At 51.1% G+C, this 11,238-nt stretch overlaps 1 protein-coding gene across 2 annotated transcripts; it reads right to left on the minus strand.

The window, feature by feature from the left end:
* Window positions 1-3,944: 3,944 nt before the first annotated feature.
* On the minus strand, window positions 3,945-10,724 carry Mycl (MYCL proto-oncogene, bHLH transcription factor). Of its 2 annotated transcripts, none has more exons than XM_052717921.1 (3): window positions 10,238-10,724; window positions 9,371-9,875; window positions 3,945-6,470 (listed from the first exon to the last, which is right to left on the minus strand). In XM_052717921.1, the coding sequence occupies exons 1-3, from the start codon at window positions 10,316-10,318 to the stop codon at window positions 5,860-5,862; spliced, it is 1,197 nt and encodes a 398-aa protein (XP_052573881.1). In that variant the 5' UTR covers window positions 10,319-10,724; the 3' UTR covers window positions 3,945-5,859. The 2 variants fall into 2 exon arrangements, with proteins under 2 accessions (XP_052573881.1, XP_052573880.1); XM_052717920.1 differs by having other exon boundaries at window positions 3,945-6,473; window positions 10,238-10,717.
* Window positions 10,725-11,238: the final 514 nt, after the last annotated feature.

The following is an 11,238-nucleotide window of genomic DNA, read 5'->3' on the forward strand; positions in this document are numbered from 1 at the left end:
TAGGGAAATTGGAGCCAGGCAAGGTTAGTAACGCGCCAACCATCCTACAGCTAGAAAAATGCAGAGCCAACCTTTGGAACTGAGGTCTGTCAGGTCTGAGTGACCCCTTAACTATATTGTTTTCCTCAAGTTTAAAGGCAATCCAGTACTTGCCAGGCTCCTAGTAGACCCCTGGCACTGAGCCTAATCGTTTAATAGCACACCTGATTAGAGACTTTAAGAACATATTTACATTTCCTCGCCAGGAGAATGGTAACATTAATATAGTTGATCCCTTTGGTAGAGCTGTTCTAAATAAACAGACATTAACAAAAGGCCGCCCACTGAGTTTGCGGGAGCAATGTCCACGGGTAAGGGAGCTTTAAGATGACACATTTAGTTACTTTCCTCGCCCCTCGCTACTTCATCCAATCATCAATGACCTCTGGCTACCTTATTCTTAGAAACACTCCAGCACGCCTGTCACCTTTCAGATCATCCTAGACATCCTGACCCCTTTCCTCTTCTAAATCGAACGTTCTGGAACACCCGAATCTTGGGCACACCTTTGACCACCTCAAATCAAATGGGATAGTCGAATGCGTTTCAGTTCCCCTGTAACAGCCAACTGGAGCAGGGGTTGCACATGTGCTGCATGCGCCTTAGCCTCCTAGTGTTGTCAGAAGAGGATGACCTGTTTCCTACGTTGAGTGTAGCTTTTCCATGGCCCCTTGATGTGTGTGTGCATGCCAAGGTGGGTGCGCAGTCCTGCAGGTGTACTTTTCAGAGGAAAACCTAATTTGTAGGCACCACTCTCTCGGAAATCCAGGAATAAACTCTGAGTTATTCTCAGACAAAGACAGGGGCAGGAGTTTGCAGAAATGAGCTAGGAAGGAGCTTAAAATACTTCACATTCCAGAAACTCCCTCCCTTCCCCCCCAGGAGACGGCTTTATTCCCGCTCCTTTCTCAGTCTGACTCAGAGGAGCTGAAGCCTGCGTAGCTCCAGCTGGCACTGTGTGTGAGTTTAGATAACAGCGTTACTGGCTCCGAACTGTCCAGTTGGCTTTTCGATGAAATGGGGCCATCATTGCCCCCTGCTCTCTAGGTTACTTGTAAAGATGAAGATCTGCAAAGAAGCTAGCATTGATGCCTTTTCCCTGGGTCCTTATCATATTCTAGGAGTACCCAGGCATTCTTTCAAGGTGTGTGTGGAGGGGGCAGGGGGTTTATCCTACAAATCAGTCTCTTGAGAAATGGCCTCAGAAGAACATATCCCTCGAATGTGCCGGGTCCTGGGTTCTAGCACTATCAAATACACCAAAACAAATAAAGAAGCAATTGGGAGGGATTTTGTTTGTTTGTTTGTTTTTGATTTTGAGACAGGGTTTCTTTTCTTTTCTTTTCTTTTCTTTTCTTTTCTTTTCTTTTTTTTTTTGGCTTTTTGAGAGAGGGTTTCTGTGTGTAGCTTTGCGCCTTTCCTGGAACTCACTCTGTAGCCCAGGCTGGCCTCAAACTCACAGAGATCCGCCTACCTCTGCCTCCCAAGTGCTAGGATTAAAGGTGTGCGCCACCATCATCTAGCCTGCAAATGAGAGTTTTAAGAAAAGCCATCTTTGCCAGGTTTGAGGGCATGTGCCTGTAACCCCATCATTCTAGAGGTGGAGGCAGGGTGAGTGTGTGTGTGTGTGTGTGTGTGTGTGTGTGTGTGTGTGTGTGTGTAGTTCAAGGTCGTTCTTGACTACATAGTGAATTCAAGACCAGCCTGGGCTACATGAGATCCTATCTTAAAATAACAACAACAACAAAAAGACAAGAAAGAAAAAAGAAGAAAGCAAGGAAAAAGTTCCAGTAATCCTAGTCTGTCTCATAAAGCATCTCAAGGCTAGGAGAGAGATAAATGGCTCAGTGCTTAAGGGCCCTGGGTGCTCTTTTTCCAGAGGACCAGTGTTCAGTTCCCAGCACCACATGGCTGCTCACAACAGTCTGTGACTCCGGTTTCAGGGTGTCCAAAGCCCTCTCTCCTGGCCTCTGTAGGTCCAGAACTGCATGTGGTGTAGACATATATGTAGGCAAACACCCATACACATAAAATTTAAAACAAAAAACAAAACAAAAAAAAGCTTAGAAATCTGAAGAGCTAAGAGCTTTTCTGTTCATTTTTGATGCTACCTGAGATTGAACTCTGGGTTTTGCACGTGCCAGGCAGGTGCTCTACTCCTGAACTATGTCCCAAGCCCCAAGAGAAGCTTCTAGAAGCTTCTTGACCCTACTCAGGCTCCACAGGCATCCAGGCATCAGGCAGGCAATAATGCCCCAACTGTAAGGTGGGATTAGTGGAGACCCAGGCAGCCTTCTCTCACTGTGATGGTCATGGCATTTTGAACAGCAACTGTTTTCTTTCCCCAGAGGGCATCTTCGGAGTAAACTTATCCAACCCAGTCCACAGATGCTGTGGGGTGGCAAGCTGATCATGGAACATTTGTCTCACTTCCTCCCAGAAAGGGCCAGGCACAGTGGCCCCACACAGAGCTCGTTCCAGCAAACAATTACAGTGGAATTCCTGATGACTTCTTAGCACATCCCATGTTAATCAAACAAGCTGATCAGAATCATGTAATAGGTAACGACCCTGGCTCTAGAGATAGGCTGAACTCCACTCAAATTCCGATGTACATACTCCTTTCCCAGCTGGGTGGTTTTGCTTAGCTCTGTTTCTTTGTCGAACCTCGTCATCTTCAACTGTAGCCCTGGCAAAGTGGGGCTGGCTTAACACACTGTGAGGCAATGCGAAATGCGCCATGAGGAAGGGCCATGGACAAATGCTCTCATCTTGCACTTAGATCACCTTAATGGGAGAACTCTGGAGAGCCTTAATTTTCCTTCCATTAATTGAGAGAGAGGAAAAAACAAAAAAATCATTACACCAGAAATTCTCAGAGAATTGTTTTTAAATTATCCTACAGCTGGGCCGTGGTGGCTCTCACCTTTGATTCCAGCACTCAGGAGGCAGAGGCAGACAGATCTCTGTGAGTTTGAGGCAGCCTGATCTACAGAGCGAGTTATAGGACAGCCAGGGCTACACAGAAAAACCTTGTCTCGAGAAACTAGATAGATAGATAGATAGATAGATAGATAGATAGATAGACAGACAGAAAGACAAATAGATGAATAAATAAAGCCATCCTACAAATGGGCTTAAGAGGCTGGATATGGTGTTCCACACCTTTAGTCCTGGTACCTAGGAGGCAGAGGCAGGTAGACTCTCTCTGAGTTCAAGGCCAGCCTGGTCTCCATAGGCCAACCAAGGCTATATAATAAGACCCAGTCTCAAAAGACCACAAACAAGCTGGGCATGATCACTCATGCCTTTAATCTCAGCATGTGGGAGTCAGAGGTAGGCAGATCTCTGAGAATTCCAGGCCAGCCTAGTCTATGTAGTGAGTTCCAGGATAGCCAGGATTATGTAGAGGCAGACCCTGTCTCAAAATAAAATAATTAATAATCTCCCACACAAAAAAGACAAAAATCAAATAAAACAAGAACATATGAACAGCCCCCATATTAAAGACTAGGGCTATATAACTTAGAAAGAAATTCAAAACCTACAACTTCATTTGAAACCTGAAAAAAAACCCACTGAAATATTTCCACTCATCTCACAGATAAGGCATCGGGATTCAGAAAGGCAAAAATAAAAGGCCACAGAAGTGGTAGAGCTGGGGTTTCAAGTCTTGTAACGTACAATTCAGCACTCTGCAATTCACAAGAGAATTTTGTTTTCACTGAGCTCTGAGCAGACAGGACATTGTTTAGACATGTCTGAAAGGGCATTCAGGGACCCAGAGTGGAATGACCAGGTTAGCAACAGGGTAGAAAAATGCAGCCACCCAGATTGCTTGTGGCTACTCTGAAATAGTTTTCTCTGGTTCAGGAGGACTCAGATGGTATATGCTACCCCCACTCTGAGAGTTTTGAGAAATCTTTTATTAGAAGATGTCCCAGAAGGCAACAGTTTAAAATCAAGCAATTAATGATTACAACTAAATACAAAATTCCAGGTAAACTTGCCTTTCAAAATAAACCAGACCCTTGCAACAGGAGGTTTTTTTGTTTCTTGTACAAAACCAGTTAACACCACTTTGCAAAAAGCATACAAAAATACAGTATTAAAAAAAAAAAAGACTCCCCACAGCACGTAACCCAGCAGCAGCTTATAAAACACAAGCCGTTCAGATGAGTCTTCAGTAGCCTGTTCCCCACTTGTCCTCCCAACATAGTCCCAGGAGTCCCTTGGTGCCTGAAAGTCCTGCCCCAACAGGCAGAACAGCTTCTTCCAAAGCTTCCTCTAAGACTCTCTGGGGTCATCACGGCCGGCCACTTTGCAAGTGTTAGCTGGTTTTGGAGAGCCACAGGTAGTATTTACTGTCTGTCCCCGCCACTGTTCCCCTACTTCCAAACCCAGGGCCAGCAGAAAGAGATCTGCCTTCCTGGGCAGAGTTCTGAAAAGGTTGACTCTTCTTTCAGGCAAAGCTTAGGATCTCCTGAGGATGCCCACATGACCGATGCTAGCTTGGGTGACTCTCCCCATTGAGGACTGTACCTAGACCCCACCTGGTGCTGCAGAACACAGCTGGAGCAAAACCCTATCTATCATAGTTAGCTGAGCAGCGCTCCTAGAGGGACCTTGTCAACCCACCAGGAAGTGAGTGTACCTTCCCCAGGGCACTTGATGAATCCAAGCGGCTCCCCTCAGAGTATCTGTAAGGCCCAGATTCTGGGGAAAGGATGTGTGTGGCTCGGGGAACCCGGATGGTGGCTGCAGAGCCAGCAAACTCCTTGAAGTTGCTCGAGAAGGACAGGTTTACACCGTTCCAGCAGAATTTAGACAACGTCAAGAACTGACTTGAGAGGCAGGTGGGAAAGAGGAAGTGGTCAGGCACTTCCTTCTGAAGCGCCTTATATCTGCCTTGAGAGAGGGTTCCAAGCTGGGCTTCAAATGGCCCTGCAGAAAATACCTGGGCAAAGAACATGTTCGTAAGCCAGGATGCCAAGTCTTCCCTATGACCCATTTTCCTGCATCCTGGAGAAATATTTCTGCTCTGTATGAAAGGGTGCTGTGGTGCCCATGGCATTAACAAAGGCAGAAAGAAACAAAAGCAATCCCTTGTGAGGATAGACAAGTCTCTCTCTGAGATGGCCCAGAGAGCTCTGAGACAAAGACTCTACAGGCCAAGCCCTTTGAATGTTTTCAAAGTCATAGCATCGAGGGTGGAGGGAAGGGTGTGGCCTAATATGCTAATCAAAGGTTTCCACCCCTCAGCTACTGTAAAGTGTCTGACAGTGAGGTAATGGTCCATGCTGATCAAGTCTGCAAGCTAGTCTTCACCCAGGACAGCTCACTTGTCTCCTGGAAAACAGAGCCTCGGGGACAGTATCCAGGCCCAGCTGTCCTTGCATCATCCCCAGAGACACCAGTGGGAGCAGCATCCTTTCCTAGCCCAAAGCTCTAGCACAGTGTGAGATTTCATGCAGGCTGCAGCCCCTGACACCGTCCACCACCTGTTGCATAGCATCTGTCAGCCTTTTCTCCAGAGCTAGTGAGCTAGGCAGACCCCAAGTCTCCTCAGTCAGCTGCCTGCTGAGAAGCCAAAGGCGCCAGAAAAGACAGCACTCCCATGAGTCAGGGAAGAGGGAGCGTTGGGTTTCGAGGTTTCCAAGAATGCAAGCCCTTAGTGTGTGTGCACTGGCTGCAATGCATTCTGGGATCTACTGTCCAGACTGCCCCCGCTGTAACCAAAATGTGCAAATTACTAGAAGGGAGAGAGAGGTTAAAAAATAAATGTGTGTGTATGACAAAGAAGTCAGGCTTTTTGGTCGGTTAGTAGCCACTGAGGTACGCGATTCTTTTCTGCAGTTGCTGCTGCCGACACCGGAGCTGCCTTTTCTCCGAAGCCATCTTCTTTTCAGCCCCCACCAGAGCTTGCAAGTACTCTAAGGCCTTGCTTAGGATCACGACTTTGGGGGCCTTAGAGCAGCTGGCCAGGGTGGGCACCTGGTCCCGTAGGGCCAGGAACCGCGAACGGAGGTCATTCCTCCTTTTTCGTTCCAAGAAGTTATGGTTCTTCCTCTTGGTCACATCCTCAGTATCAGAACTGACAGGTTTGGGGTGGCAGGACTGGGGAGCCTCGCTTTCTACAGGTGGGGGGCTCACAATCTCTTCCTCCTCCTCCTCCTCTTCCTCTTCTTCCTCTTTCTCCTTGGGAGCTTCTATCTCTGGAGCCTCTTCCTGGGGACCCCTCGCAGGAGCCACCTCCTGAGAGCAACTTTCTGGTGGAAAGCGGGCAGCATAGTTATGCTGTTGTTGGTGGATGGAGATGTGAAAGTGTTTCATGCAGGGGTCCAGGGGGTCTGCTCGCACCGTGATGGTGACTGGCTTTCGGATGTCCAGAGATCGTCTCTTCTCCACCGTCACAACGTCGATTTCTTCGCCTTCTGTGCGGGAAGAGATATGAAGAGAAGAAACATACCCCATGAGGAACACATATACACACACCCTACAGCCTCAGTTTTCAAGGTCTGAACTTGTGAGCGTAGGTGGCATGTCCATAATTTAGATATCACCAAACTGAAGTGAGGAAAGTGACTGCCGATTCATTTATACTAGGGAAGTGTCAGAGAAAAAGGGGAAATAAATAAGGAAAATATTCTCCAGTTCCCTTCTGCACAACAAGGCTTGGATAAGAACAAAAGGCAGACCCAAGCCAACAGCCCCCAGTCTGCACAGGCTCTCTCCTCCCCCACTGAGGGGATGGAAAGAGCTACTGGCCTGGGACAAAGTTTAGCTCTAAAGATCTTCCCCATTCGGGCTCTTTCATGCCCCATCAGAATTGTAAATGAGGGGTCTGTGAGCAGAGTTGCCCTTTGTTCCTGCCCAGCACAGCCTGCGCTTGGGAATTGTTACTTTTCACAAGTTATAAATCCTATTATTCCCCCACCTCTCTATTCTGCCATCCTTTCAGCTGAAGATGCAGAGAAGAGGGCTACAGCCGGGTCTCTTTAGCCACAGAGCTGAGGGGAAGGGTTTCCCTCAGGAGCATTTTGTTCCCGGGTTCAATGGGTTTCTAAAGCCATCCATCATTTATAGGTCATCTGCCCCACCCCCACCTCTGGACCAGAAGAGGGTTGGATTTATAATCACAGGTCGCAAGGACCTCAGGAACTTCACAAAGGTACAAAAACGACCATTTCCCAAGGAGCTGCACCAGAGGCAGAGCGGGAACAGCAGAGGGACCCAGATAAAAGAGCCAACACGCCAGGGACTCAGAGACACCAAGAAGTAGCCGGACCATTCCCTAGCTGGAAGGTCTGTGAAATGAACCCAACCTGGTCAGGCAATTAGGGAAAGACCTCCTGCTCCCCACATTTTGTAGTCCTCAGCACAGAAGGCCACCTTTAAAGCATTCTGGCCGACAACGGAGGAGCTCCCTTCTCTGCCTCCTTTGCATATCAGGAGGCTTGAGCCCCTTTGTCAGGAAGGTTTCCATTGTGTGGACAATCGCATTATTTCTCCATTAATAAAACCTGACCATTCAGCCCCCTGGCCTCAAAGCCTGTGATTGGCTGGCTAAGCAGTGTTTGGAATGCTGTTTTCCCCGGCCCCTAATCCCTATTGGCTGATCTGTGCAGTCAGTCACACTCCCCACCCCACCCCCTCATTGTTTGCAATCTGTTGCATTTTGTTCTAGGCCATGTGGCCAGAGAGTGAACCAGGAGCCCACAAACAGGTTCCGGTTAAAGGGCAGGTCAGAAAATGATTCAAGTTTCCGTCCATCGCAAACCTTTCATTTTCACTGTTAAATCTCACAGCACAGAGGGCTGTATCTAAGGAAGGTATCATTTAAGACACCATTCTCCTTGGCAGAAAACAGTATCAGATTCCACAAGATAAGGGATGTCCTCAGCTGGACAACCAAGTTCATCCCTCCTCATTTTCAGAAGAAGAAACGGAGGCCCAGGTCAGATCCACTTCCTGACACTCCTACAATGGTCTGGATCGCAAATAGAGAACTCCAAACTTCCAGGATGATGATCTTTCTACTCTAACCCTCCTGGTAGAGCTGGTTCTTCATTAGTTTCTTGATCTCAAGATTTCCATTTGAGCCGTTAGACAAACACAAGCTCTTGTTGCAGGTCAAAAATGACTTTAACACAACGCATCGAAGAAAAGATGACTTTTAATTTTGTTCTTCTCATCCCCCCCCCCCCCCCCGTAAATGTACAACATCTTCCACAGCCAATTCCCCAGTTCCCTCTCAAATACCCGTTATTAGTTATTCTTTATCGCTGCAGTGAGTTTTCACTGTCTTAGTGAATGTGCCCAAAGCCTCCGTCTGCACCTGCAATAGCATCCTCTCCGGTATTCTCATGAGTAGGGGGCTAAGAGGCTGGGTGGTCTGACCTCCCTTAAGTCTGCCCTTTATCAGGATGGAGGGAGGCCTGGAGCACCACTACCATTATTACGTCAACACCCGTTCTTCTTCCAGAGATGGGACAAAGTAGGAAATCACTGAACATTTGTTGAGTGTAGACGAGCAGCTGAAGCCCACAGATGTATTGGGAGGGAGCGTGGACACCAGCTAAATCCAAAGCAACAGGCCTTTCTCAGATAAGCTGTGAGTTAGACCCTCTAACTATCAGGGAAGACTGGGGTAGAGGGTAGGAAAAAAAGCTGGCTAGGCACAGGAGGATGGGGCCCACCCTTCTGATCTCCTGTCTCTAAGCCTCGGTTTTCCCATCTGTTAAGAGGAGCGTTTACTCTTCCCCTACCTGTCTCACAGGTCACACTGGTGATGAGGGTGCAAGAGTGGTAAGCAATGGAACTGGGATAAGAGAAGGGAATTAGCAACTTGAAGTAAAGCAGGGAGGAGATCGAGGTTTTTGAGAGGATGAAGGCTTTGGTTCTGCACAAAAGGTTCCTTAGTCTTTCCTCCCTTAGGGAAGTGTGAGTTTCTCAGGGAAAGAGGCACAAAAAAAGCTTCAAGCTTGGAGTGACTCTTAAGGGAACCCTTTCAGCCTCCCAAGGACAGAAATCCCCTACAGTCCAACCCTAGTATTGTCCTCTCTAAGCGCCAACTCTCACCAAGTCGCCCCTGTCCCCTGGGGCTCCAATCACCAACAGAGGGACGCTGGCTCCCTCCTCACTTCACCAAACTGTTTACCAACACACCCACGTGCCAGACAGACACAGCTGGGGGCTACACCGACAGCTTCAGTCAGAAAATGGGGAGGTGATGGGAAGGTTTAAGACCCAATGCTTGACCTCAGACAGCTGTAGAGCTCTGGCCACCCATGGGATGCCTCCCTCTTAGCTAGCCCGGGGTGGTCCTTACCGGAGTCGCTGGGGCTCTCGGACCCGGAGCAGGCCTGAGTCTTGGGCTCGCCCAGCTGACATGGGGTGGCGGGCGCCGGGTTACTGGCTTCCAGGCTGGGAGAGCAGTCCGGGGTGGCGGGCGCTTTGGGCAGGTTCCCCCGGGGCGCGCCTGGGGCGAGCCGGTCGCTCACTACTCTCTCCAGCCGTTCCCGGGCGGAGAAGCCGCTCCACATGCAGTCACGGCGGATGATGGAAGCATAATTCCTGCCCCAAGCTTTCGAATGGCCCCGAGATTCCACCTCGTCCCCGGCACCCCCTCCGGGCCACGGCTCCCCGGGACTAATCCCAGAGGCTGGGTCCCCGGCGCCGGGACCTGAGCCCCAGGGCGGCGACGTGGGGGGCGACGGCACCAGCTCGAATTTCTTCCAGATGTCCTCGCTGGGCGCCGTGGAGCGGTAGAAATCCTCTCCGCAGTCATAGTCGTAGAAATAGTGCTGGTACGAGTCGAAGTCCATGTCCGCTCCCTGCGGGAGGGAAGGGGAGACGAGCTGACTGCGGTGCCAGCCAAGGGAAGAGGCGGCTCCGAGTCCTTCGCCGCAGTCGGTTGCGGGGTTCTGATCCCTCCCCAGGCCCACCGGCCTGCAGCCCGTGCCCTGACCCCTTGTCCCGGGAAGCCTGGCCTGGGGTCAGCACGCTCAGGACAGCTCGCAGCAGGCGGACCAAGCTGCGGGGAGCGAGTTCAAAGCAAACTTTGCCAGCACCGCCCGGAGCGCAGCTCTCGGGGCACAGCAGGGCCGGGCGGGGGCGCGCTGTCTCGAAGGCAGCCTGCAGCCTTGCAGCCCGCCCGCCCCCCGGGGACCCGCTCCCGGGCCACCCGCAGCCTCACCTCGCTCCCGCCGCCCGCCACCTGGAGCGGAGCGGCTCCCCGCCGGCTCGGGGAAGCCCGGCAGCCCGCACACACACACATGCGCGCCACCGAGCGCGCGGCCCCGCACTCACGAGCGCGCCCCCCGCGCGCGCTCCCCCCGCCTCGCTCGCACACAGCAGCCAGGACGCTCCCGGGATCGACGCGGGAGCGCGATCTGCAGGCGCATTGTTTCCCCGACTGCTTTATATCTCGTCGCGTGCCCGGGGCTTGGGGACCAGGAGGGGGGGTGGTCCCTAGGAGACAAGCCCCTCCCCCTCCCGCCCCTCTCTCCGCTGGCGACAGGTGGGGCCGGCCCCACCTCCTGGCTGCACTGGTCGTTTCTATTCTATCCCTTGAAGCCCCCCTAATAAATTGCACGCTGGAGAGCGCAGAGCAGAAGAGCTGATGTAGCCCCGCAGTCTCCTGGTGGAGGCGTGACTCTTCAGAGAGGCTCCTGCGGTCCCAGCGACCTAACTAAAGCCGCTCTCTCCGCCTACTCAGAACCAAGGACTAGAGCTGCTCCCCGCCCCACCCTGCTAGCCTACTTCCCAGGGCGCGCCCCAAAGGGTTCAGGTGCGTCCCACCCCTGACAGAGGTGGGGTAGGGGTGGGGGGAGGACACACTGCACCTCTACCGCGCCACCTGGCGGCCCTCTGCTCTGAACCCGGGCTTCTTCAACCCCTTGCTTCAGCAACCGTTAGCCCCTTTCTTAGCTCGGTGACTCAAACCTGAATAGCAAGTGCAGATTCTGGGTTATGAAGCCTGCAGCACATAACCTCTCTGAGCCTCGGTTTCACGTGTGAGATGAAGGGATGGTCATAACCTCACAGGGTCGCCTGGGAGAATTTGTTTACTAAAAAGAGAGTCTTGGGAAGGGACGTGAGAGAATGGGAACAGCACCAGCACCAGCTTAGCCCTGGGGAGGGTAGTGAGATTCCCGCTCCAGGTCATAGCTGACACTTGACCCCTCCTTCACTGCC

This window comes from Peromyscus californicus, unplaced genomic scaffold (assembly GCF_007827085.1).
Source record: "Peromyscus californicus insignis strain IS unplaced genomic scaffold, ASM782708v3 Scaffold_5__1_contigs__length_169319896, whole genome shotgun sequence".
Lineage (NCBI taxonomy): Eukaryota > Metazoa > Chordata > Mammalia > Rodentia > Cricetidae > Peromyscus > Peromyscus californicus.

Bases quoted from the DNA above. Each gene is read 5' to 3' on its own strand.
- Mycl (XM_052717920.1), bottom strand. From the start codon at position 10,318: ATGTGTGTGTGTGCGGGCTGCCGGGCTTCCCCGAGCCGGCGGGGAGCC. The intron at 9,876-10,237 runs GTGAGGCTGCGG...TCCCTCCCGCAG, and splicing joins TGGCGGGCGGCGGGAGCGAG to GGAGCGGACATGGACTTCGA. The intron at 6,474-9,370 runs GTAAGGACCACC...CTTCCCGCACAG, and splicing joins CGAGAGCCCCAGCGACTCCG to AAGGCGAAGAAATCGACGTT.